The 27757-nt window shown below is 46.1% G+C and overlaps 1 protein-coding gene across 3 annotated transcripts in view; it reads right to left on the bottom strand.

Moving 5' to 3' along the window:
* Positions 1-183: 183 nt before the first annotated feature.
* The window catches only part of MTMR2 (myotubularin related protein 2), a 63515-nt gene continuing 35941 nt past the window's right edge, over positions 184-27757 (bottom strand). For all 3 annotated transcript variants that reach the window (XM_068669598.1, XM_068669613.1, XM_068669606.1), the window contains 13 exons: positions 25382-25457; positions 21727-21821; positions 21413-21523; positions 19273-19374; positions 18368-18451; positions 10498-10647; positions 9517-9705; positions 8326-8511; positions 7239-7445; positions 5793-5885; positions 4563-4676; positions 3090-3266; positions 184-2198 (listed from right to left, as the gene is read on the bottom strand). In XM_068669598.1, coding sequence (XP_068525699.1) covers positions 2037-2198; positions 3090-3266; positions 4563-4676; positions 5793-5885; positions 7239-7445; positions 8326-8511; positions 9517-9705; positions 10498-10647; positions 18368-18451; positions 19273-19374; positions 21413-21523; positions 21727-21821; positions 25382-25457 — 1746 coding nt within the window. In that variant the 3' untranslated portion in view covers positions 184-2036. The remainder of the gene's footprint in view (positions 2199-3089; positions 3267-4562; positions 4677-5792; positions 5886-7238; positions 7446-8325; positions 8512-9516; positions 9706-10497; positions 10648-18367; positions 18452-19272; positions 19375-21412; positions 21524-21726; positions 21822-25381; positions 25458-27757) is intronic.

The following is a 27757-nucleotide window of genomic DNA, read 5'->3' on the forward strand; positions in this document are numbered from 1 at the left end:
AGTTGTTTCCCTGTGATTCTAAATTTCAGCGCTGGAACAAGAGCATTTTGCAAACCCAACTGCATGAGTAAGGAGGAGTAAGATTCGGATTTGACATGCTAAGGTCAGTGCTATTCTTGTTCACATGCCTACACCTTTTTTGCTAACCATGGAGCTGAAAACATGAGTCCAAGAAGAACTTAATCCATTTAGCTATTTTTATTAGTGTCAAAGAAACCAAACAGCCTTCATTAAAAAAACAAAGCAACATATACACACAGCCAATTAGCTAATAGACAATAATGCTATGAGCTGTCTTAGAGTGATTGTACATAAGAGCACGTCTGCCCTTCAACCTTAAAGCAAATTCAAGTCCTTCAGAAGCTATTTTGTGGGGGTTCTGTGCACTATTAAGCCATGAACTCAGCCCACCCTGTACAACCGCAGTAGTGCTACACGAGCTGTTAGTCATTCTGTCAGAAGGTGGCAGTGGATTTCCCTCGGAGTACCGAGATGTTGATTGCAGCAGAGCAGGTAGAAATAGACTGCAGCTGGAAGTCATTCCGTAGGTGGAATGTGGCTTTTGGAAGGCAATTCCTTATCTGTGAGTTGTCCACTCTTCTACCCTCTCAAAAATACCGATCTTGGGAGAAAGGCTAAGAGTAAAAGCATGCTGATGAGCAGATTAAGCAGCAGCCCACAGTGTGGGACCCTGTTGTATGAGCAGCACAGGGACCCAGCCCAAGCCATGCATGATTTCCTTCCTTGCAGAGGTGAGAAGCAGCCTGGAGTGAATGAAGATCCTTGCAGATGTGCTGTGACAGTGTCAGCCCTACCACCTACAGCCCCTTATTTCTGTGTCTGAGAAGCAATGCAGCAGGTGTGGTTTCACCAGATGTTTTTCATCACTACTTCTAAAATAAAAGTTTGTATTAAAACTGAATTTGTACTTAAGTTTAGTCAGGTGTCACTAATTCTTGAAGGGTGCTATGAGGAAAAAGACTTCAATGCTAGGGCTCAGAAACCAGCTAAGCTGTTTAGTCTACCAGAGTGGTGTGAAGTACCAGTTGCAGTGTAGGCAAAAAGGCTTCTTTGGTTGATACGGTTGCTTCTATTAGTTAAATAACTCAATTTTCTGTTAAATATGCCACTATGAGCCTGCACAGAAGCACAAATGCTGCTAATTACGCTTACCCAAGCAAAATGAAATGACTGCTCCCAGCAGTTTGTGTGCCCCTGGGCATCCCCCCACCTTCCTCCTGCTGTGGCTGAGGCACTGGAGAACAAAGAGCTGCAGGAAGCACCGAGGGAGCCTTGCTCTGCTCCATCCCTCAGGAATGAAGGTGCTTTAATTTATACCCTGGCATGATCCATGTAAACCATGAGCAAAAATCTAGTTGCCAAGATGGAAGTAAACATAGTCCTATAAAGTTAAGTCATGGAGGTTGCTCCTCTACCACTGTTTCTCTGGGTAGAAGATGCCCTTTCTTAAATAAGGCATCATTACATGGCTTCCTAGATCTAGGTCAAAGGAAAAATAACTGGTATGTTCTGGCTTCTAGCACTACTCTTAGTGTGTTGGCAAACCCCCTTGCACTGCTATGCAGGTGTTAGTACCACACTTTCATGACTTCACACAGGTGTATTCAAGGCTCTGACAAAGATTCAAAGCCTTTAGCAGGGAGCTTTTTCAAACTCCTGAGTAGACATTTTTCCTACATAGTACTTCGTTCTAGCACACAGTCCCTTTTTGAAAGTAAAGTGATTTCCAACACAAGTGAGCAAAAGAGAGTTCTGGGTTTCTTTTAAGTGGCAAGTGCAAGTAGCTCGTATCCTTACCTAGCCACTGAGAAGGTTAATTGCATAGGGGGCCTCAGTTGTTCCTCTGTTTTTGCTTAAGCTTCCTCTAGTGCTACAGTACTAATAAATTATCCTGGAGAGAAATAAATAAATAGGTTGGTGTCTCCCAGACACCGTAACGGGAATCCGGAGGGTTTCAGAAAAGCTGTCCCGGTGGTCTTGGGAAGGTAGTTGGCAAAAAAAAAAAACAGTCAGTGTTATACAACAGTCTGCACGGGGGTGACGCACTGTGCGGGAGAGCCAGCTCTCTCCGAGGACGAGGTGGAGCGGTTGGTGATTTCTCGCTGCAGTTCCTCCACTTTCTTCTGCAGCTCAGCCCGCTTGGCAAGAAGCTCCTTGTAGCGATTGTGGACAGGCTCCTGCAAGGAAACACGGAGCTGAGTGCTGGGAGGGAAGGGTGGATGTGGGAAGTTGAACCACGCAGCAGTACCTTGGGGATACTTGTACTTTACCCAATGCATGCAGCTACACTAACAGCAGCTAAACAAAACTTAAGAGGTTAGTTTGAAAGATGAAAATTACAGAACTCTGATCTCACGTTTCTGGGAGACACTGGCCTTGGAATCTCAGCCCAGCCACAACTTCAGAGCTTTGGGTAAAAAGAGCAATATAAATTTTTCTAAGTATTTTCACATAGCCCTGGCTGTTAAACAGTACTGAAAAGTGTTTGTTGGGCTCCAGATTTGCAAAATTTTGCTAAGTTCAGTTAAGATATACATGTAGAGGCAGAATTTGTCTCCCTTCTATGTAAAAGCAACTTAAGCATTTAGAGCCATCTTCAGACTGCTCATCTCAGGTGCCTGCCTTGGAGAAACCAGTTCTGCTGTTACCAAAGTTGCAGGCACATAAAACAAGCAGCAGGTTCCTTCCACTAGTAATCTAATTGCAGCCCCAAAGCTCAGATACCCAAACAAGTCTTGGGTCTTTAGGTGTGTTCTTTTTTTTTGTAGAGACACTTGGATACTTTTGCTGCTCCTCAAAACTATTTTACAAATTGCTGAGCAGCTTCAGCTCCTGCAGATCTCACAAGGTGGCGATCTCCAGCCAAGCACCAGCCAGCTGAAATCCTGCTCTGAATTCGCATGCCATTGAACTTAGGCTTTTGTTTTTAGATGTAAGTGGTGGCAGCTTAAGTTTGAACGTTACTTCTCGTGCTTTAAAGGCCTGGAGCTCCACCACGACAGCATTAGGACTAGCACAGAGGGAGAGGAAAGCAGAATCCTTGGAAGAAAGTGAAACAAGCCTGGTACCTGTGGCTTCATCCTGGGGTTCCAGCGGATATAGTAGCCGACCCACAGCTCGAGGTGGCGCATGCTCGCCACGGGGTAGAGGACGTGGTTGGAGTAGCTGACGTACAAGGGGTTGGTGAAGTCCTCAAGCTGGCTGTTGATGTAAGACCAAAGCGACACAGTCTTTTTCGGAAGGCCCTGCAACAGGAGGGGCAGAGGAGGTTTTATTTCCCATACAAATGCTAGCATTTATCTCCAAAAGCTTTAGGAGTGCTTACAACAGCGTATACATGTGCCTGTCATTAATACAGATCTGATTGCTTTCGTGTAGCTTAAAAAAAAAAAAAAAGCACTCTTCTTTTGATGTGGTTTCTGTAATCGAAGCGCATGGATGCCTGCAGGCAGGCACACACATGTGCCCTGGCACAGCACCCAGCTCCCAGTACAGCCCAGGAATCGCCACTGGGGCAGCAAAGGGGACACTGCAGAACTGGTGCGTGAACTCTCAGCGCCTTGGTTAAACTTCAGCTCTTTAAAGAGCTCCGGGAGGACTTGCTGGAGTATGGAATTGGAGGGCAAAGAGGAAAAAAACAAAACCGTCCACCGCGTTTGACTCAGGCCCTGATGGAGTGGAGTAATTAGGCCTGTGAATAGTCCCAGTGAAACCGGAGCTGAAGGGCTTCATAGATGAAGTACCTCACTAAGCTGAGGCCTTAGAAGAAAAAACAAAAAGCAAAAATTCCAAAGCCACAAACAGCAGGCAGGTTTTCATCTCTGGAAATCACAATTATTCAATCACCGTGGACTCCAGAGAAACAGGGACTCTGATTTCACGTCTGAATAATGCCATTGCTTCTGTACAGCAGTAAGTTTAGTTCAGTTTAGTTTTTAAACTGGTGAGCTGTCAAACACCATCACAGCAAGCCCACACAGCGCTGTCCTGGGGGATGTTGGGCTGCAACCTCTCAGTGATAAAATGCTTTGTCCTCAGGTAGGAGAGAGAATGCTTGTTCCCTTTCCGTGCTGTTCCCTTTCCTTCTGATTCCCAGCTGGCGTTGAGCAGGGCAGCGTCTGAATGTATCTGGCTGTACACAGCTACACACAGCTCCCTGGGAGCTGGTCACCAACAAACCTAGAGCAGCCTGCTAAAGGGGCCACATCAAGGAAAGGGGGGGCAAAAAGGTACCAGTTTCCACAGAGAAGATTAAACTAAACTGAAGTACAAAGGAACACTGGATTTCTAGCTAGTTGGGAAATGCCAGGAGCTACTGAGCCAGCAGCAAGTAGCCAAAGGCCACGCTGAGAAGAGTGGACCTGTCCAGAAGGGAATGGTGGTGCTCTGAAACGTAAAATCCCCGGCTGACAGCAGCTGACACAGTACCCAGAACTGCACCTACGACTCGCTTTGAGGACTCAAACAATTTCTCAGGCAACACCTGGCCAGCTGAAGCAATCGCAGCACCCTACCTTCACCTTGGAGAGAAGCAGCCTTACCTCCTTCACTCTCTGCTGCTCGCTGCTGCACAGGAACGTCCCAAACAAACAACTGTACAGGTGATCCAGGATGGTTATCAGGAAGTACTCGTTGAACTCAAAGGCTGTAGGAAACTTCGGACAAAAACAGAAAACAGTAAATCGCCTAAAATAAAATAAAATAAAATTCTCCCACTCTGTGGTCTTAGTCTCATTACTAAAACAGGATTTGTCTCTGTTCTCTGGCTGTCTGGATACTTGGTATCATTTTGTTCCTTCCAGGAGCAAGAGTCTCTCTTGGAAAGCTGCTTTACATGTGCAGAGAAGAATTTTGAGCAGAAGCCAGAGGTCCGAAGGGTCTGACCGCTGTGTTTACACACACTCAGTGCTGCTTCACGTCGAAGCTTGTTCTGCCCCTTACGACAGACCATGCAACGAGGCCATGGACAAAAGGCTGGAGCATATGTGAAATAATACATAAAAAGAAACCAAAATTCCCTGGCGCCAAAAGGAAATAACCTGTGTGCCCAACAGAGTGCTTCTCCAGAGGGAGGCACCACGCACCACCGAGCAGCAGGACGAATGGCGCTGTGCGGATGGGGCTGTGGTTGCTGTTGAGGTACCACACAGAACAATCAAACGTCACAGGGAGAACTGGCGCGCCACGAAGGGGCAGGAGGAACGCACGCAGCGCACGGCGTGTATGTGCAAGATGTGCTGGGGAGACGGAGAGGCCAGCTGGAGGCCTTCCTCCCTCGGAAAACACCCTTCTCTCCCCAGACTGCCCTGGTTGCTGCCTCACCGGCTGCACATCAGGACGTGGGCTCCTCAGAGCTCTGAGGAGAGCACAGGGGACGTGACTTCTGAGGAAGGCAATTCTCCCTCCTTCTCTGCCTGGATACAGTACGGCTTCATGTACAGTGGGATCCTTTTTTTACTCCCCATTTCACCTGTTATAGTCCATAATGAGCCTGATTTTTTCAGTCAACTGCCTGATCACTGCTGGTATTTGCTTCAAAATACAGCACAGAGATCACAGCAGACCATAAGGATTTCCCAGGCCCCACACACATAGGGATAAAAACCCGCACCAGCCATACAGGATCCCTCCTAAACTATGCCTTTGACATGCCTGATTTTGAGTGAGGAACTTGGCTCCTGGCTCTGTAACTCGAGCACGAATGAGGAGCAACGTGTTTGGCTGCAGATGTACCTTAGCTTTGTGGACACATGTGCCACCCAGCAATTTACCTGTCTTGTCATTTGCCAGACGCAGTCGATGAACTGGAGGAAGACAGGAGAGCGATCCGCATCTGCATGATTCTTATCTCCATGGCCAACTCTCTGAAACAGAGCAGGACAACGAACAGGAGTCACTCAGGGCTTCATGGGGAAAAGGTGGGGGCCTCACCTCTGTCACCCAAGCCTGTATCAACAGCTCTTAGAAGGTTCAAATGAATCTTGATTTTGCTTTGTCCTCATTAGTGGGTAAAGGAGTAAATGATAGCTACTCCCTTAGTCTTTGAAGTGAAATTTCTTTAGGGGGATATTTCCATGTGAAATTAAAACAAGAGTTGTTTGAGTAGAGGCTCCAGATGCTATGCTGGCACTGATTTCAGTTAATAGCTAAAGTTCAGAAGGAGGAAAAAAAAAAAAAAAAAAAAGCTTTTTGCTTCGGTTGCAGCTGTTGTCCTGGCTACTGCAGTAGGAGCGTGTGCTGGATCCAACCACTACCTACAGCCACAGCGTGTGGTGATAACCATCACGCAACACCTCGCAGCTTCCAAGCCCTGTACAAACAGCAACCCAGCCCATCTCCTGCCACCTCCAGAGAGGCAATTATGAAAGGAGCCCCAGAAGTAGGCCTCCAGCCCCAGCTGTGTGGCCTTGGATAAGGCATGAGGCAAGATTCCTTATTCCTAGGATAGTACATTGCTGGCATGTATTACCCGCGAGCCCTCAGCACTGTGCAAAGACAGAACAAGAGCACGTAAGTAACAGAGCAATCCCCAACTCCTCTGTAACACTGTTCTCTTAGCAGAGGAAATCGATGCCATCTCCTTTTTACAGACTTGGAAGCTAAAATGCTCGTAGTTCAAACACCAGGTAACAGTTTTGCTGATGCTGACCCCTTAGTTACATGGTGCCTCAGTTATCCTGCCTTCTTTGGAAGTGGAGAACAGCATTTGAGCACACTGCTGTTGCCTACGTTGTAAACAGACTTTGTTCTAGGCCTTGCCAAAATTAAACAACCACAAGAGAACAGCAATGAGCAAAACACGACAGGAACACAGACAAAGAATACTATTTAAGTGTCCTCCCAATTTCCATCAACGCAAATGGTAACAAACAGCCAAGCCACAGGTTGACAAAGTTGCCCCTCTGAAGACTCTGGGCACTCGTCCACAAACTACTCAAGCTGCTGGTCCTTTGCCTGAACAATTAGCAAGCCTCCTCAAAAGCAAAATGTACCCAAAGAAAATGTGAGATCAAGGCCACCAACAAAATCCTCAGTGTCTTCAACACCAAGGCATTTGTTAGATGACAGTGTCCAAGTGGTTTCAGAAAATGGACTGAACTGAAAAAGACAGACAAAATAAAAAAAGTGGTCCCCTGCCTACTACCAGCAGAAATCCTTCTGATTTCAAGGTGGGCAATAACTTTCTGTTCAGTCCCATCCAAGGGGTAGTAACTCACCAGCTGAAACCTGTGGCCGAAGCTCAGCCACTCCTTCTCCACCAGTACTTCAAAGCCCCTGATGGTTCGGTAGTAGCCATCTAACATGAGCAGAGAGAGGGAAGTGAGCTGGGCTGTCCGGTCCCAGCCATCGCTGCAGTGTACAACCACAGATGTCTTCCCTGACTCCACCTTGTCAGCGATCCGAAGGGCTCCAGCAAGAATGAGCTAGGACAAGAGAAAAAAAAAAAATAAGTTATGAAAATCTCTTTGGAACAGAAACTATGCGTGAGAAATGGCTACTGACAACACAGGGCACACCAAGGGCTCCATCTGCCTCAAGGAGAATGGCAAAGCAGTTCCAACTACTTCATAACTAGGACAGCAAATTGGTGAACACATTTTTTGTTCTACCAAGCTGCCAACATATCTAAACCACAATGCAGGCACAACTCTAGAAGAGCCCCAGCACTATGCTCAGTGTCTGGACAGGTGAAGATTTGAGCCCAGGAGCATTCTGTGTCTGAACATGAAAACAACCGGTCATCGCTTTGCAACTGCTCAAGAAGCAGACTGGCTCCTTTCTGCATTAACAGGCAGACACAGTGTGACCTGGAAAGAGCTTAGTCTGAAAGCCAACATTTGTAGAAGCCAGAACATTTATTTCGCCCTGGTCATTCTGATTCTGCTTGGATTCCTGGAAGGCTGAGAGGGCAGAACTCCCAACACCTGCTGGTCTGGGCCAGGCAGTAACACCAGGATGCCACGAATCCCAGAGTAAACAGGTTGGAAACTCTGGGACTCTTGTGCTCTACCAAGGGTTTTTATGATTACACATTACCCAGGAACACACTTCACTTTGAAAACACCATCTTTCAGTATTTCAAAACCTCCCTCTCCTGTTCTATTTCCAACCTCTTCAAAATTCCCCATTCCAGGAAACTGTGGATTTGTAAATTTAAAATTTCCTATTTAAAAGCAACATTTTTAATCTTGAAATTTCTTATTAATCGAAAGTCTGTCACTGGAGTTAGCTCTGGATAATATTTTCCAATGAACAGACTGGTAGAAACCTGTGAATACTCAGCCTCATCCAGTGGATGCATACCTTGATATGCTCGAGCCAGTGAGTGGATTCTAAATTAGACAGCCAGTGAGTCTCCTCAATATTGGGATACACAATTTCCTTCAGTTTTCTCAGCGACTCTCTCATGACATGAATATTGTGAATGTCCAGGAACACTAATTCTGCATTCTGATAGGCATCCTCGCTCTCATAGCCTCCTCCTTTAGCCTGAAGAAAAAGAAAATCCATAGAAAATTAGCTAAGTGAAAGCATATTTGATATTTGATCCCAGTAGTTTGTCCTGAGCAGGGATCGGCTGGCAAAATACCCCCGTGGCTATGCTATCTAAAGCAGGCAGAAAACATTGGATTTATTTTACAATTGAGAACAAACATGTACATGGACACACTTTGTCTCTCTTTCCTGCAATAGTAATGAATGCTATAACTTTTACTGGATAATATCACATTACAAGCTTTCTTTTTCTCAGTAATTATCATTTCTCCCCATTCAAGCTGCTAGCTCATTAGATTCACTACTCTGTCATTTACAAATTTACCATTCTATTACAGAGGAGTATATCCCACACACTAATTGCCTTGCCTAAGTAGTGGGAAAGTAAAAAATAATTCAACATTAGTGCAGCAAAGCAGTTCTACCATTAAAACATGGATTACAGTGACTGCATGAAACACAACAGCAGGAAGAACACAGTGATGTTCCTGGCCATTAGAGAACCCCAGCTTCCTTCTGAAATTAAAGATCACGATGCCTTATTTTCAGATGTGCTGAACATCTCCTGCTCCCTTCAGGGTTAGCAAGGACAGAGTCTGGTACAGCCAGAGGAGGCAGTTTTTCAGCTTATGTGGAGTAAAGGATGGTGACGTAGATGATTCAGCATGCTAGAGTCTCTCTGGCAGATACTACTGACCTCAGTAGCCTGTGTCTTTTTCAGCCACCTTGTTTTTTCCCCTTCCAATCTCATTTTGATTTATGGATTAATCCAAATGGACCTTTAGCAGTCATGCTGACATCTACTGCTACCAGTACAGGGGTAAAACTGCCTAGAAAATCTTGTCTAGCAAATCTCTTACCTAGCAGATCAGATCAGCGTGGATGTATCCTCAGTGGAAAACCCTTTGTGATCCTGAGGAATGATCTGAAATGTTGGTGTGATGTGTGCTCTAAATTCCTAGCTTTTGACAAAGGAAAGAAAAAAAAAACAAAGCTTACTTTGTTGGCTACTGCATTCACACTAGGCCTTGCATCAAATATGAAGATCTTATGGGACTGAGCATTAGAATCCATGATGGCCTGAAGGTACTTTTCATCTTCCTTGCTTCGTTTGCCACTCACTCCCACCATTGGCTGGCTACTGCGAGTGATGGTTGCTTGACTTTCTGGGTGAATCCATGACAATACCTGTGGAAACAAATGAGAAAGAAATGAGGGAAAATATGGATTCATTAAACCAGTGAAGTGTTTTACCTGCAATGGCTTGCTCTGGGACCCTGCCATACATTAGTTGGTTCCAAAAGGCTGGAATCCATTAAATCGTGATTGAGTGAAACTTATTGTACTTATTCATTCTGGTTACCTTCCCAAAGTTGAAACAAACAAGAGGTGACTGAATAGGCTTAAGTCTGAACGTTTTCTCACTGTTGTATGAGTCACAAACACACCTTTTCACGCTACAATCACTGGGCTATGTCTTTCTCCATGTTACAGCATAGAAAATGTAAGCACTTTGGGAACAGATCTAATTTTCTGTAAGGCTGAGAAGTAAAACAGTCCATTTTCTGTTACTGCTGAAAAAAACATCATAGTGATGTCATTTGTCTTGGTTTGACTTAATAAGCATTTTCACAACGAGTATCCCTAATATTCCTCTGTCCTGAAAGTAAGAGCAGGCCAGACAAATGTCAACAACCAAACAGGACTACTCTGCGTTTCCCAGGAACGGAACTGAGATTCAGTCTGGGTTGTGCTAAGTTATCTTATCTCCTCATTTTGGTTTAGTCTACATCTCTTTCACAACAGTAGTTCCAGCAGATAATGTTGTTTTCTAACTCCTCAAACATGCTGCTGTCACTTTTATTATCCATTGACCATTTATTTGGTCCCTGGAATCCACTCAGCTCTATCTTGGCATTATTTATGGCCCAAAGGTATGTAACTAAACCACATCAAAGAAGCTTCTCTTGTTGCACTCACTGGTATGCGTCCTCTTGATCTGAAAGATGCTACTCGTTTTAATTCCTCATCGGGAATGTTTACGGGCACAGCTAGAATGGCAGGGTACGTATCACACAGCTCGTAGCGCTCATTAATCTTGGTCAACCTCCAGCTTTCGTTAGGAATTCCCTGAAGAGAAAACAAGAGCAGGTTAGCAAACAAGTTGCTCTGAGGCCTTGGCACAGTCAAATTCCAAGACTTGAAATTCAAGGAAACTTTTGTTAATGAAGGACTTCTGGGGCTGGAGCCCAAGACTGCATTATCTAACTAGCATTTCAGAGAAGTAGATGTTTTGCTCGGGTCAATTAAGAAAACGAAAATTAGAAGACTGCAGGCAGGCTGATCCATGGCAAACGAACCGTGGAGGCTACATATGAGGCGATCCCCTGAGAGCTTCTTTAACATAACTCCTGTTCTCACAGTGGTGTTTAGGGGAGGGCCAGGAGCAGGGCAGAACTGGTGGCTGACAGCCCCGCTCCTCCCACAGCACTCAGCTCAAACGTGGTGAGTGGCAACTGGAGACAGAAAGCAGAGCTCCCAGACAGGATGGAGGGGAGGTCAGAAGGGAGAGCAGGCAGTAGAAACCTCAAAAATCAATGCCAAGGGACATAAAGAAACTGCTGGGTCAACAAAGACTTTCCATTTGTAAATAAGGACTGTTGTATGGCACAGGAGTGTATCAAGTGTTATTTGCTCAGGGGCATTTTGGATAGGAAAATAGCAAAGGGTACTTCTCTTTTGGGCCTTATTCAGTGCTTGTGGCACAGCTGTGCAATCCCCTAAAACCACCAATAGCCTCATAACTGCATGTTTCCAGCTGTGTGTCTGTATGTGATCAGGACAGGGATGTGTACCCGCAGTGCTCCCCTCAGCCTAAGCTCTCTGGCTGTGTCAGTCCGACTCAGGCTGGGAGAGGCACACACTGAACTCAGCATGCCCTGGGTGAGAAGCAACTCACAGCTTCCCAAGCAATGCCCTCCAGGTAACTCCTGAAGCACAACAGGATCCTGAAAACCTGCTGATGTAGCTTGGCCAACGCTGGGAGGCAGCAGATCAAAACGGCGTGGTTCCTGCTGCATGCCCGCATGGAGAGATTTAGACACATGCTGGGGGTGAGCACTGACACTGAGCATCTCTGGGAGAAGACACATCTACTACAGGTCCTCTGTGCAGTGAGTGTGGCTGGGGTGTTGAGCAGAGAGCCTGTTTTAGAGGAAGATCAGCTCCTAATACACGCTTTTGCTCTAATAAACACCGCTTCACTTTAAGGAGGGTGGTGGGAGGCTGATTACCGCTGCCGAGGCTCCCGGGGGAAATAAATGACAAACCTAACCCTGGTCAGATGAGCTGTAGTAATTAGGGCTGACCCACCCCAGCAGCAGGCAGTTCCCCATGGGAGCAGTGGCTCATCCTGTCAGAGCAGGTCCTGGACAGAAAACTGAGGGGGCAGAGGACAGGCCTCGTGTCTCACACTGCTCACACCCAGCTGGTGAAACACCCCTGGGCCTGAGGCCCGCCCTGAGGAAATGCTGCTACGAGGAGTTAGCAGAGCTGCCAGGACTGTGGGTGTCCAAAAACCTCAGAGAAAAGCTGGTTTTGGTGCTGTCCGAAACCAAAAAAGTGGCAGAAACCTTGAATAAACTATACATACACACAGACCAAATGTACTGGTGGGTATGAGCCCTGTGAGACCAACTGCTTTTGTCTTAAAGTTAACTTCATGAAAAGTGTTGACCTTGAGTGCTGTGCTCAGCTTTGGGCCCCGCAGTACAAGAAGGACATGGAGGCCCTCGATGTGTCCAGAGCAGGGCTACGAAGCTGGTGAGGGGCCTGGAGCACAAGGGTTATGAGGAGCGGCTGAGCAAACTGGAGGGTTTGGTCTGGAGAAGAGGAGGCTCAGGGGAGACCTCATTGCTCTCTACAGGTACCTGAAAGGTGTGGTCGGCCTCTTCTTACAGGTAACCAGTGATAGGACTAGAGGGAATGGCCTCAGGTTGCACCAGGGGAGGTTCAGGTTGGAAACGAGGAGACATTGCTGCTCAGAAAGAGTGGTCAGGCACTGGGACGGGTTGCCCAGGGAGGTGGTGGAGTCACCGTCCCTGGGGGTGTTCAAGGAAAGGTTGGACGTGGTGCTTGGGGACATGGTTTAGTGGGTGACACTGGTGGTAGGGGGTTGGTTGGACCAGATGATCTTGGAGGCCCTTTCCAACCCTCATGATTCTGTGATGCTATGCTCAGCATGTGCTGTACGTAGTAAGGCCGAGACCTCCTGGTTCCCCCAGCTCTACAGCCAGCCAGGGAACAGCAGGACTGGGAGGTGGTGCAGTGCAAGGCTCCTGTGCCAGGGGAAAGCTGGCACTGTCCACCAGCCATGATCAAACAGATTGCTACCTGGAAGTGAACTAACAGTAAATGACTAAATTGTCCTCAGTCCTATCCTAATAAGTACTGTGAGAAAATAAGTTGTGTTTTTGCAGCAGAGAAATAATTTTCTGTATTCCAAGGTAGCTGTGCAGCCAATGCTAAGTAGGTAAGCGGACAGTAGAAGGCCCCACTGTTCCAAAATAAGGAGGAAGCTTGAGAAAAACAGGAAGAACAGTGTGAGAACAGTAAAACAAAAGATCACAAGTTCTCAAAACGTAAGAAAGAATAAATTAAAGGGTTGAAAAAAAGAAAAAAATGTACATATATGATAGAGGAGCATCAATTAGCTTGTGAACCTGTAGTACTCAGCCAATGCAGAAACAGGGGAGGTGATCAGGTGTCAGGTAATACGGAATAAAAGGTGATGATTTGTTTACTAAAATGCACTCCTGATTGACAGGACGCCCGCCATTGCAATCACAAATAAAATAGCTTCACAAAAGATCCTGTCTGAAGAAAATTATTTGAGATGTTTCTCACAGTATGTGACTGTGCTGCATCCATCAGCAATGCTCAGAGATTTCAACCCCTCCACCTCCGAATCTGAATCAAAACCATACTCTCGGCACAGTCTTGGCAAGTAAAACAGGGGCTGACAAACAGTTGCATGGGAGAAGAGCTTCCTTTAGTTCTGCTGATGTTCACAGAGAAGATTAAGCAGTCAGTGGCACTGCAAAGCATCCTCTTCACAGCACTGGGCAGGATGGCTCCAGCACACACTGCTTAGCCCAGAACTGACACCTCCAAAGCTCCAAGTCTTGTGGCTGCCACTCTTACTGCCACCATGACAAATCCAAATGAAATCCTTCCTCTGCAATAGCCCAGACCAAGAAAATCCATGACATCCTCCCGAGAAAGAAAAGGGTGTGTGTCACTGAGGTTTTCACTTCCTTTGAATCACAGGGGATGTCTGCTTTCCCCAGCACAGGAGCCTTGAATCACAGCACCACCCAAAGAGGACTTGGGATTCAGATCATGACTCTCTCTAAGGACTTGAAGCAAGCAGAAATAAACAAAGTGGGCTGGAAGAGGAGCTGAACTCACATCTTCCCAGGACAGTTGCTGTGATGCGGTGTAACTAATGCATTTATTTGTGTTGCTTCAGATTTGCACTTTCTCCAGCTGGAATCAATAGAAAAAGCTAAGCCTGATGTGAGGAAATACCAGTGTGCTTTATATAAGATGCATTTCATTGCTTCCTGGTAAGTGGTAAGCACCCAGAAGCCTACTATCAAGTCAACCCAAACTGTTACAGATGCAGCTCAGGAATCATCTGAAGGCTCAGGACCAGCACCAGGAGCACCTGCAGGAGGAACCCAAGCACGCCTCACTAACAGGGTACAACAATTCAGAAGCTGCTGGGGAACATGGCTGCCAAATAACCATGTTAGTTGACATGTTAGAGACTGAAGCTATGCCTGAACTCACAAAGAAGTTGCCACAGTGCTCAGTTATGTTCCTTACAGCCACATCATCTAACCACAAAGACACAGCTGGTGCATCATCTCCACGCACAAAGCAGACTCAGTGTTCCTCTGGCTAGTCACCCCTGCCTTACTTCAGCCGCCTGTGCTCAGTTATCACTTGACCTACACGCTGCACGCCTTCTGGAGTTCACTTTGTCCGCAGGTTGAAACTGCTGAAGACAAACCAGCACAACACTGAAATCAGCACCTTGCAAAGCACACAGACATGTTCAAATTTAAGCAGATGACAATCTTGCATTGACAGGAAAAAGACATCGTGTCCTTGTCAAGCAGGATCTCTCTGCTGGACCCAACTGACTGATGCTGAGCTTAGCCACACAGGTACACCCTAAGCAAGGCAAGGAGGATCCTGAGTTACAGACCAGTCGTTCCCCTCCCAAACTGGTTTTGGGCCATAAGATACCAAGAGGCTGAGCATATTAGCTGCTCAGGCACATCCCTGCACCAACAGAGGGTAGAGCTGCCAGAGCCGAGCTGGCCCCTCTGCCATGTGCTCAGCCCAGGTTGTCTCCACTTGTCACAAGAGAGCTGTGACCTGTTTTGTAGAAGAGACACACCTTGCATAAGCAGAATCTGTTAAACTATGGGAAATTTAACAATTCAATTCTCATTTTTCTCTCCTAAATTGTACACACCATTCCTCTGTAGGTTTCTGTTCTCAGGCTCTAACTCCCCCGCTCCAGTTGTGAACCGATGCTTGCCACTTCCAGCTTCTCTTCTAAATAATTCATTTCCACATGCTTTCTTTGAAAGCCACAGCCCTGTTCTGTGGCTCCCTGGTACTTTAGACCCGAGCACAGGATTAGAGAAGCACAACTTCTGTAGGGAAACATCACACATTTCCAGCTTCACAACCCCTTGTAATATTTTCCAAATCCTCTCCACCTTGTTAAAGAAAATGAAAGCTTTAAGTTACTCCAAAGGCATCTCAAGGCCTTTTGGTTTCAACTGAGTCTTACTCACTTTGCAATTCTGTTTCATACTCTGCCAGCCCGTGTGTAATAAAAATCAGGGAGCAATTTCAGTTTTAAATTTCATTTGCCACATGTGATTCCATTTACTGACTAAATCCCAAATCTCTCTGAGTTCCTTTTGTTCTCCACAGGTTGTTTATTACTCCCCGTAGTTTTACACAATCGCAGATTTTTAATAAGTTACATATTTCCATCTTTCCCAAGAACACTAGCAGCGAAGTTGGAGGTTTGCTGAATGTCTTTCCTAATTGCTACGATCTCTATTGTATCAACACACTTACATTAATCTGAAAAAAATCCTTACCACACGCAGAACTTGCCACGTCTACCAGTGTAGACAGAGATCCTACCGTGGATCCTCTTCTAAAAGTCTTTTCTGGATACCTTGTAGTTTGCTTCTGCTCCCCTCTCTGTGTCCCTGCTCCCACAGGGAACCAACTGGCCTTGCCTAAAATGCACCAAGTTAACGCCTGACCGTACTGCTGGGTTGCTTATGCCCCAGGCCACCTCTTCTGTATTAGGTTTTAAACCAATTCCAAAAGGTCCTGCAGATAGTGCACGCGTCCTGCTCTTCTATTTCTGATCACAATTCATACAGGCAGAGACAGGTAATCCCATTATCTGATTTGATGATGCCAGTTTTGTTTCACTGTTAACGAATCCCTGCTGCCATTTCAGGATGTAATCCTGATTTATTGTAGCAGTAGTTATTGCTTTAACAGAACATGGCTGGAGCAAGAAAAAAAAGGCTAAGACATTCACACAGATAAATTGAACATCCATAGTTATAAATGCCAAAATTAAATAAACAGACTGAAATAGCTTAAAGTTTTGGAGGGAAAATAAAACTTCATGTTGCAGGACCTAAATCAACTCTAGCGAAAGGGAAGAAATTCTCCTCCTGGCCAGCTTACAACATAAACATCTACCGCAGCATGGTTTGCCTCTTCTTCAGCAGCTGGCGTTGGTCACTTCAGGAGATAAGCTGTTGGGACTGATGGATTGTGTGATCTGGAATGGGAATGACCCATAACCCATCATGGATAAAATCCAGATAGGCCATGGCTGCAAATATCCCGGTTGGGATTCATTTTTGCAGTTCCCAATATAAGCAAATGGCTGGGGGCGTTAGCACATGGACACCAGTTCGGTTTCTTGACGTAAAAGCAGCTGGGCTAAGTTCTTCCTGTCCACTCAAAAATGATACAAAGGCAGGTCGTAACAAAAGGAGCTCATGTGGAAGCAACGTCATGACCATGAGATACTTAACACACAACCTCACATGACCAGAAACAAAGACCCCGTGACACTAAGTCTTAATTGCTTTCCAGAAAGACCATAAGAGCTTCAAATCTCATGCACTTAAATAAGTTTGTATCCTTCCAAGCTCCTGACAAATCTAAGGTATGGCCAATCAGAATATATAAGCTCCTATGGCCAGAAAAGCCCTATATGCTAAAAACAGACACGCCAGGATTGAGAAGCTGGATTCATTTTCCTTGAAATCCTCAAAGGTCACCCTTCCTTCTTTCCAGGTATTGTAAGAATGCCTTTTATCCTCCGTCTTTTTTAACTGAAGCTTAGCTAAGTGTATGTTGTGCTTTTCCATACAGATTATTTTGATAGCAAACACATACCCTGTAGTCTTTACACCAAAGTTCCCAGTCCTGTAAAGAAACATCCTTCCCACACAACTCGGGTTGCAGATCCTTCTTTATAAAACCGATCATTAAAATACTCCCAGGAGGTAAGACTGTAAATGCAGCAATAATCTCTGCGTTATCTGGTATAACTAGTCAAAGTCAACCTGATCATACCTAATCTGAGTTTGTCTCTGTGATTTTACATTGTGGTATCTCGTTGCAAAATACATACTTTTTTTTTTTTTTTTTGCAATGAAGATAGGGGGTAAAATTCATCTCACTTTCAAATAGCAGCCTAGAAGCCAGTGATCTATCTTAGGCAGCTATTTTAGGAGGGAACAAATCACCCCCAACAGTGAAGCACTCTCTCCCCATCTGTTAATGACAGGCCTAGATAAGCAATTTAGAAGGCGTGCCCAGATTTTAGAAGACTACAGCTAGTAAAATGAATCCCCTCCCTAGGTTTTGGATGTTAGGAATCAGATGAACAACTACACTGGGACATAGGTCTTGTTTCCTTCTGTTTTATGGGCAAGATCCAAATAAATCTTTAAATTATATGGCTGTAAATGTCTTAATTTTACACAGGAAAATTGATTTTATCCTGACAGATCTGGATGAGGCAAAAGTTTATTGTATCCAGGGCAGAACTGCCACCAAAGTGTGTTGTTTCCTCAACTTGAGGATTTTACGAGAAGAATGATTTCATTATAAAAAAAAATAAATAATCACTTATATTTTTTTTTTCCTCAGGGAGAAACATTCTGATTTTTATGCTGGCATTCCTAATTGACAGCCTGTGACTTCACAATCATTAAAACCTTTGACCAGTCTATTCTAGATGCATTACAACTGTCCCTGCTCTGATTCCCCAAGAAAATGAAGGCATTCTACACTATTTGTTTCCTCCCAGGTTCCTTTTTGAGATATCTTACAGAAATCTGGAAAGAATTAGAACTAATAGAAGCACAAATAGAGGCGTGAAACTCCACAATGAGATGTCTATACCTGCAAAAATACCTACCTGAGTTCCTTACCACCAGCAGTGGCAGACGACTAAGCCAGAGCAAAAGTCTTTTTCTACCAAAGCCTGAAGTCAGCCTTCTGCAGCCTGAATAATCTCCCAGTGGATGCTACTACCCCTAAAGCTGTACTGCTGTCATCAGTCACTGCACTATGGAGAACAATGTCCTAGTCCTCTTTGCAAGACATTTGTCAGCAGGATCGTTCTCTGTTCCATGCAACTGGTAATCGTATTGCTGCACAGAGCCTCACTTTTGAGAAGTAGAGGGGATGAGGAAGGATGTGGCACGGTACTCACCTGTCTTCTGTACTCCCAAATGGGGTCATACACCTTCCATCCATTTTCTGGAAAAACCTCTTTGTACTCAAACGCAAAAAGTGGCTGAAAGAAAAAAACTTGTCCTTAAAAGCCCACTCAGAGCCCGTTTTCAAGATGTTTAATATCTGCAGTAACAGCTCTTGACTGGTCCTTCTTGTTTTGCCCCTACCCTACTACTTTTCTCTTAGGGTTTTGTGAAAAAGATCACCACACTTGCTGTAGTAGGAAATTTGTACAACAACAATGTACCTTCCTCTGTATCCCTGATCCTTCTTGCCCACGACCCAATACTTCATGGACAAGGAGTTTTTCCTAAGAGAAAGGAAAGACTACTTGTGCAAGAACACTCTTACGTATTAAGAACTAGACTCTTTCGACATGGTCATAATCCTAGGCAGCCTGCTCTAGGTGGCCCTGCTTGAACAGGAGGGCTGGACCAGATGACCTCCAACCTCAGCTATCCAGTGCCTGGGTGATTCAGCCAGTATTTGAAGCAACAACTGTGGAGTCATAAAGTGACTCTGTACAGTGAACAGACAAACTGCATTCCAGATCTGGGAGCAGTGCAGTCACCATTAGTTGCAAATCTCTGATGGATGTCACTGTGCTTTGAATATTTTCCATCCAGTACGAGGATGATCAGTGTCATTCCCCAGTCAGGAAGTAATCCAGCCCCATAGCACTAGACTTTTCCTGTTCTCTATACAATCTGAATTCCTACAGAATTAATTTTCAGACTGATTTAAAAATCAGCATTTCTACTTGTTCAACAAAAAATGCATGATGTGAATATTGTACCAGACAGATGAGACTCAACAGAACAGCTTACTGCCACTCTGCATCTTTTGGTAATGGGGTGGGGGGGGAAAAACCCAAACACTTACCAGATTATTTGAAACTGGGAAAGCATACTTCATCAAGTTCTCAAATATGGATCGCCTAGTTCTCCCTTCAGGCTTATGAGCAAATCGTAAGTTTCTAATGTCCTAGGGAAAAGAAGGAAGTCAAACTGTAGGATTTGTTACTCACTTGAGCAGCCAAAGGAACTCCAAACCCCAGCATTCACCACAGGCTCATGTCACGATGTTCCTTCGAGTACCGATTCAGTATTGCACACTGAACAGTGCTGCACAGCAACTCAGCTTGGCTCAAAGCCTCCAGCAAAGCCTGCCACAACCACAGCAGAGCAAAGGGAGTGCAGAAGTGCCACTGATCAGCACTGCCTTGCCTCTAAACGAAGCTCTCCACCTGCTGAAAGCCTAGGGGAGAGACCTGGCTCAGGGACAGGCTCTGTCTGATCGGCAGCACCCTGTGAGGCAGACCTCCCAGCTCTTACGGGGCTCCCAAGCTGAGCTGTGCCACAAGACTGCTGGAAGGGACCGCCTCAAAAACCATCTCCACAGAGCTACTGCATGTAGGGAGCCCAAGTCCAGCTAGTTGAGTGCAAAGTAACTGAAGCCATCTCCCTTGAAAGCCTCCATCTCAGAGCACTCAAAAGGCTGTGTGAAGCTGACAACTCCTCCACTTTGCATAGCAGCACAGTTCCCACAAGTGGCAAGCCAGGACCTCCTTTCTGCACTCATCTCCAAAATCAAATACAGAACCTAAATAAAGCATCTCCAAGGTGCCAAGATTTTTCAGCCAAGCCTACAACTCAAACGCTTGTAGTAAACAGTTTAAAAGCCACCAGCAGGAAATGATCCATCAAGGTCAAACACACGAAGACAGCACAGCAAGCCAGGGAGTGAGAAAAATGGCTAAGGACTTAGCTGTCTTACAAGACTGAGATGAGGTGGCAGGGCTCAGACTGAAAATGTAGGATGTAGAAGCTGTATCTGTAACTCTGTTACCAGCACTAAACTGCTCTGCATTGCCTGGGCCAGGTAGGCCAGGCAGTAATATAATATATATTATATTATAGGCAATAATTTAAATATATATATAAAGAAATATACATATATATATAAATATAATGCATATAAATACACTGTATGGGGCCAAGATATCTATCATTTCCTCTGTGCCTGGGTTTCCCACCCAAGGGAACAAGGCAGTTCTCTCCAAACCTGACTGTGTGTGCACGTCTGCATCTAGGCAAAATGGCTGAGAAGAGGACCAAGAATTCAAAGCAAAACAGGGAACAAACTGGCCTGCCAGCACAGGCACCCCGTGGTGGCCAGAGAGGATTACGACTGCAGTAGGCTGAGGGAGCAGCTGGATGATTTGGTGCAGATAATATCAACGCTCGTGACTCAGCGTGCCCGCAGCTTCAGAGTCTGCTCAGCTTCCCGGTGCCTCAACATCACAGCAGTGACCAGAGCTGTCTGGGGCTCATTTTCAGGCCTCCATCTGCTTTTATCCAGAAAGTAGCATTCGTTCTGCCTTCAGGGGGGCCTGGAAAGAGCTCTAAGCAGCCTGAGACCTACAAGGTTCAGAATCCAGCTCTTCCTACATTGCCACCCAGGAAAGCAAAGGGGCTGTGCCCTAGGTGGGTAGGAGGTATGGCTTTAGGCCTGGAGACAGTGGCTTTATCTACTTTGCGAGCCTACAATAGACACTGGGAGGTGAATTGCTAATTTTTATTAAAGATTGCATTTTCAATGACTCCAAGGGCTCTTGAGAAGCGTATTTCAAATGTCTACTCCCTTGAAAGGAAGGGAATAGCCTCAAGGAGGCTACTCACTCGTCCCTCACCACAAAGCACAGCAGCAGGTAGACACAAGCTAATGATTTCAAGGGAAACATGCACCCCGTTCTTGCTTCTGAAATTCAAGTGCATGAAAGTCATCCCATGCAGCACAATGAGCGAAGTCTTCCTGGTATATCCTGGTGAGCAACACAGAAGCCTTGAGGACTGCATTACTGGGATGCAGACCTAGGTTTCTACCATGAAGAAAGCCATTATCTAGCATAAAGCCTGAAAAAAGGTTTGTATCTCATCCAGAACTTGTTACAGTACTATAGAGAAAACCTTTTAAAATATATTTTCCCCTTCCCCAATGTAAAACAGACACAAAAATTTACCTTGCATACAATCTCCAGCCCATATGAATTCTCGCCACGACTGGAAGCACCTCCGATTTTCTCCACTCTGTTGATTACACCTAAAGATGCATCTAGGACAAAAGGAGGGTCCTGTAGACAGTTGAAATTTGTGAGTTTAAAAAGGGGAGGGGGGTGAAAAACCCAGCTTCTGTTCCCTCATGCCAATACGCCCAACCATACAGCTAGGATTCACACAGAACACAAAAAAATAAAAATAAAAAGCAAACAAAACAAAACACACCTAGGTCTGAAGACTGAACAACCCACAAAAGCAGATGGTTACAAAAGCTTACCCGTTCCATGCTTTTAAAATAGAGTCTGTAATTGGTAACAGTGAGGGTTCCTCTGATTGCTCCAGTGAAGGGGCAGATGTATGTGACATCCTTAGCTTTAAAAAAGAAAGAAAGATGAGTTAATTTCATGATTAATTTATGGGAGGAAAATTATTACAGCAAAAGCACTCAGGGAGTTCTACCTTCCAAGACCATGAAATGAAAAGAAGCTTAATCGGGGGTGCTCACCTAGAGCTAAGATGGAAATTTTAGTTTTGTTGAGAAGAGTTTGGGTGTGAGTCAAACTCCAGGTGAGTACCATCACCTGGAATCCCCCACCTGTACAGAACCACTACCCCAGTAGGGGTGTCAGCGTTAGGAGCAAACTTTGGTGCCATCCTTACCAAGCAATGCTCTACCAGTAGCTGAGATCATCGCGTGAGAGAAGTGGATGCAATTCCTGCCTGAATGCGTGTATTTGAAGCTGACATCAATCTGCATGAAAAACTAATGACTGCCAGCAATCCGTTTTGTGCCATCAAGAGCTAGAGAAAGCAGCTCCCCTACAGATGGCTTTTAGGATGCTGAGGTCCTCCTGTACGCCCTTACGCACAGAGTCAGCCCTGGGATGTAGAGTCCCTGCTAATGGCCCTGATTGAAACCAGTGGAGCTACAGTGACTTCCAGCAGCCAAAAATCTGGATAGCACCCAATCGCCAGCGATGTGAAGCCTTGAGCCGGTGATCAAGTTACCCTGCACCAATTCAATTCCTTCTGAACCTGAGTGACGGTGACTCAAAGCAGTCCCCTTCATAAACAGCCTCAAACATTGCTCTCTTGTGCCAGCGAAAGGCAAGAGGTGCTGCTGGTTTTCCCCAGCAAACACCTCTCCTGACTGCCTTTCTGGTTTCCATCAATTAAAAACACCGACATTCGCCTTGTTCCCTGCCCCCAGCGCCCACCACGACCCGTCACACCTCCTGTCCCCAAACAGCTGGCTGGCGGTGCCGTGGCCACGGCTGATGCTGTCACCAACGAGGAGCAACACTCCTTGGACACACAGGCAGCCTTTCAGGAGAGCCACCGACTATAGCTGCCAGCTCCATGAAATTTGGAAAAGAAAACAAAAAAACCCCGGGCCGTTTTAATAACCTTAAGCGTCCGAGCCCTAGGGGATTCGTTTTGCAAAGGGCTGCATGAAATCTGTAAAGAAAGCTTCGCCTCCCAGCCAGGTGACAGCCTCCATGCACGAGGGGCACAAAGCTGCTGGGTCTTCTTCCTGACACCCCAAATTTCCTCTGCCTTTATCCCACGAGATTCAGCCTGGAGAGAGGGAGGGAGGCAAACTGCCTTGGCTCTAGGGCACTCGTTTCACCCTCACATCAGCTCTGCTTCTACACAGTCACCGCTGACTCCCGAGGAATCCTGAAAAATCATCAGCAGGCAGGGTCTGCAGGGCAGCAGTAACGTCAGCCTGAGCCAGCTCTGGTTCCTTTCAGAGCCTCAGCTAGAAAGTTCAAGGGAAAAAGGGATGGGAAGTGACGAGTTCGGAGCAAAACAGGCAGCACAGAATTTCGGGATTAAAATATAAATAAATAAATATGCTAGTGACTTCATTATTTACTTAAATTGAAACGTCACTGTTGGAAGGGCTATTAAACACAAAATGTTTCAGCTCTAATTAAACCAATACTTCATTACTGGCTGATTATTAATCACTTTTTTCAAAGAGTAGATTGACAGGGGTTTGAAAGCAGCCTCATGAAACACATAATAAGAGTGAGGGCACCCTGCCTGGCTTTTCCACTACAGTTCTCTTTATTGAAAGAGCAGTTTCCAAATGTTCTGAAATAATAATAGTAGTAATAATAATCATCATCGTCATCAGCCAATAAGAAAAATGTGCACATGCGTCTGACTTCTCAGTAAAGGGGAAAAGGAGCTAGAAAAATGTTTTCTAGGTAAGGAAGCCTAGGCAGGATCTCAAGCTGGTCTTACCAACTTACAAAGCACACCACACTTCGTGTTTACATTTTGTTAGCTTGGTTTCCTAAGGAAACAATTTTAGTTAGTTACCCTGCACACCTACACACGTAGCATCATATGCCTGGCTACTTGACTTTAACCCTACCATGGTTGTATGATTCCAGCAGCATCCATCTGATGAACAGGCTCCTCCAAGGTATTAAATTCCTTCGCTGCTCGGGAGAATGGATGGCAAGAGTGAAAGAGGGGCTGTACTAGTGCTGCTACCAATGGGAAATCTAAGAAGCTCAGTCTTTGTTAGATATAAGAATCCATATGGAAGAAAGACACTGGAAACCATTCCCAGGAACAGATTACAGTCTTGCTGTCAGAGCTAACTGTGCCTGTGGAGTGAGTTAGATGTCAGCCTGCAGCCCATGGTTAGAGGAAGAGTTCAGAGTCTTTAAGGAAAGCAGCAGAGAAAAGGACTGAGCACTGAAATGTTCTGGTTTGGGGGGTTGGCTTTTTTGGGGGGTTAGACAAATCATAGAATCATAGAATATCCTGAGTTGGAAGGGACCCTTAAGGATCATCAAGTCCAACTCTTGACACCGCACAGGTCTACCCAAAAGTTCAGACCATGTGACTAAGTGCACAGTCCAATCTCTTCTTAAATTCAGTCAGGCTCGGTGCAGTGACCACTTCCCTGGGGAGCCTGTTCCAGTGTGCAACCACTCTCTCTGTGAAGAACCCCCTCCTGATGTCAAGCCTAAACTTCCCCTGCCTCAGCTTAACCCCGTTCCCGTGGGTCCTGTCGCTGGTGTTAATGGAGAAAAGGTCTCCTGCCTCTCGACACCCCCTTACGAGGAAGCTGTAGACTGCGATGAGGTCTCCCCTCAGCCTCCTCTTCTCCAGGCTGAACAGGCCCAGTGCCCTCAGCCGTTCCTCGTACGTCTTCCCCTCCAGGCCTTTCACCATCTTCGTAGCCCTCCTCTGGACACTCTCCAACAGTTTCATGTCCTTTTTATACTGTGGTGCCCAGAACTGCACACAGTACTCGAGGTGAGGCCGCACCAGCGCAGAGTAGAGCGGGACGATCACCTCCCTCGACCTACTAGCGATGCCGTGCTTGATGCACCCCAGGACACGGTTGGCCCTCCTGGCTGCCAGGGCACACTGCCGGCTCATATTCAACTTGCTGTCTACCACGACCCCCAGATCCCTCTCTTCTAGGCTGCTCTCCAGCGTCTCATCGCCCAGTCTGTACGTGCAGCCAGGGTTTCCCCATCCCAGGTGCAGGACCCGGCACTTGCTCTTATTGAACTTCATGCGGTTGGCGATCGCCCAGCTCTCCAACCTATCCAGATCCCTCTGCAAGGCCTTTCCACCCTCATCCGAGTCCACAACTCCTCCAAGTTTGGTGTCATCAGCAAACTTGCTCGTGTTTTTTTTTTGTTTTTAAGACTGAAGTTGTGTTCTTCAATATCACTTTCAGAGGAAGGGAAGATTGAATAGTGTTGTATTTGCTCCATGCTAAGAGGAACTGCACAGTTACCTTGGCTCACGTGATGCCCAATGATTAATGAAATAACCTGATTGTGTGTCACAAAACATCAGCAATTTGCTATTGTTGGTCAATGACCAGCAGGGCATTTTGCTCTGTGATCTTCTATTTGGTCAAGCAAACAACAGGAAATTTACTCTTCGCTTACCCATGTCTTTAATGGTTTCTCCTGGTAGCAAGGGTGGCTCTTCCATTTCAGCTAATTTATTAGTCTCCCTCAGGACCTGCGTAAAAAGAGGCAGAAAAAAAAATCATTACTTTTTCATACACTAAGAAGTTTACTTCTAGTAAGAAGTTGGCCTGCAACAGGCCAACAACGTCAAGAACAACAAATATTCAAGGATCCTGAGGTACTGCCCAGTGTCTCAGCCTCTGTAAGGTCAAGACTGAGCATGAGAGAGACCTCGACACAGTCCTGCAATCTTGGAACATGCCATTAGGCCAGGTAGAAGTGTTTAAGCGAGGATATTTGTGATGGAGAAGCTGCTGGAGCGGGCTGTGTGCTCTGGCAGCACACTTACCTGGTGGCTTTCACACCCCAACCTTCTCCTCAGCCTATACACCATCACAAGGTAAACTCTCTGCCCACACAGCTACACGCAGAACCAAAGGGATTGATTAAAGTCATCAGCTAGTGCCAGGATGCTATCGATCACTGTGTAGAGAAATTGGTAGTTTACGTTAAGGAGAGTGACAGCAGACAACTTATCACATCAACGTCCCCAACGAGGGTCCAAAAACTGCAAAGACCTCGATTTGGCTCAGTAGTCATAACTTGTAAAAAGGGCATCAGGTTTTCTGGGGTGTCTGGGTTAAGGGGTGTCTGCCAAATGACCTCTCCTCTGTCTTCCCTTGGGTGGAAGTTAAGCACAGGGCGTTACTTCTCACAGATATAACTGCATTTCAACAGGAATTTTCACTAGAACAGCACAGCACAAGGAGATGGCCATTTTAAGAAAGCACATCCCCAACTACGGAAACTCAACCATGGGTTTGGACATCAGGTAAGAAGTAGGCAAGACCAAGGTTAAGGCTAAGTCTACATGGCCAAATGTAGATGGATTTGAATGGTAATGCCCTGAATCAGCCAAAAAAACACAGTCAGCCACATTGCTCAACCTCATAACATGGGCAGAGAAGAGCAGGTAAGCTGGCCCAGCCTCTGCCTCATCCTGTAACAGCCACAAGAGCTTGGATTTAAAGTTGGCATGTATCCTTCCTGGTAGAGATAGGCAGAGAGCGCTCACGGCTGCTCACAAAAACGTGCAGACCTGGCCAAAATGCCTCCTTTATCTTAACGTGAGGAAGGAGAAAGAATTGGTTTAATTTGATATCAGGAAATCCCTACAAAGAAGATTCAAAGACACGGCCTAAAGTGGCACTTAGAGCCTGACACATCTGCGGTCAACTTTCATGTAGGATCAAGCCAGAGGGAGAGCCTCGGGGAGGAGAAATTCTCTAAACTATGCAGAGAAAGGAAAACAAAACCCAAAGAAATCCCACGCCACAATAAAAGCACGCTCGGGCATTTTCACACAGCAGACTGATGGATAGATGAAAAGATTACCGAGATCAAAGCCTTCTTGAGAACAAGATGTACGTTTAAAAAAAAAAAAAGCATTCAAGTGACTTAAAAAAATACAATAATAAAAAAAAAAGACAAAAGAGCAAGCGTGGAGCTGACTTCCTAGCAGGAAGAGCAGTACAGGAACGCACCCACTTACACCAGCTCTCACCTGGGAGGCTGCCAGTGCAGCAGGGCTGGGGTGTGGGGGACGGACAGAGGGAGGTCAGCACTGAACTCGCAGGAAAACTTCTCTTCCCTCTGCCCCCCCCAAAGCAATACCGGTGAAAACAGGGCTTTGCTGGTATAACTGTGCTGGGGACTTCTCGTCAGCACAGCTGTGTTGGCCAAAGATCACACGCCCCATCAGAGCCCTGACTGACAGCCTGTGATGCAGCCCCAGCCCCAGCTCCTCTGCGGCAACTTCTGCGCTCCAACAGCAGCCTTGAAATCAGCCGGGCTGAAACTCGGCGTCACCCAGATGTCCTCCGGATTATGCCAAATGAGACGGAGGCTTCTCGCTAATTAGTCCTTGAGCAGTGGGCGTCTTTGCTGCCTTTTATCTTGGAAGGATGTGAGAACCCCGTTCGGGACGCGGTGCACGACTCCTCCGGGCAGGTCCGTGCCCAAGAGGGCAGCAGCTGCTGCAGGATGGCCCCGGCCACCAGCTGGGCTCACCGCTCTCCTGCAGATGTTGGTGGGAGCAGGTCCAGCAGTAAACATGCAGAGGATGGAGCTCTGTCTCAAGCCAAAATGAGCATGAGGTAAGGTACAGAGAAAGCACTCAGAACGGCAAAGAGCTGCTGCGGTCAGCAGGTGGGCAGCGCTCTGGTGGGCTCTGCACTGCACTGAAAGCAGGGGAGGGAGGACAGATCTGCATCCTCACCATCCTGTCAAAGCCAAAGCTCAAAGCCTTTTTGGTTCAAAAACCAGCTCTTCTACGCCTAATAAAATCCAGCT

Source organism: Anas acuta, chromosome 1 (genome assembly GCF_963932015.1).
Source record: "Anas acuta chromosome 1, bAnaAcu1.1, whole genome shotgun sequence".
Taxonomy (NCBI): domain Eukaryota; kingdom Metazoa; phylum Chordata; class Aves; order Anseriformes; family Anatidae; genus Anas; species Anas acuta.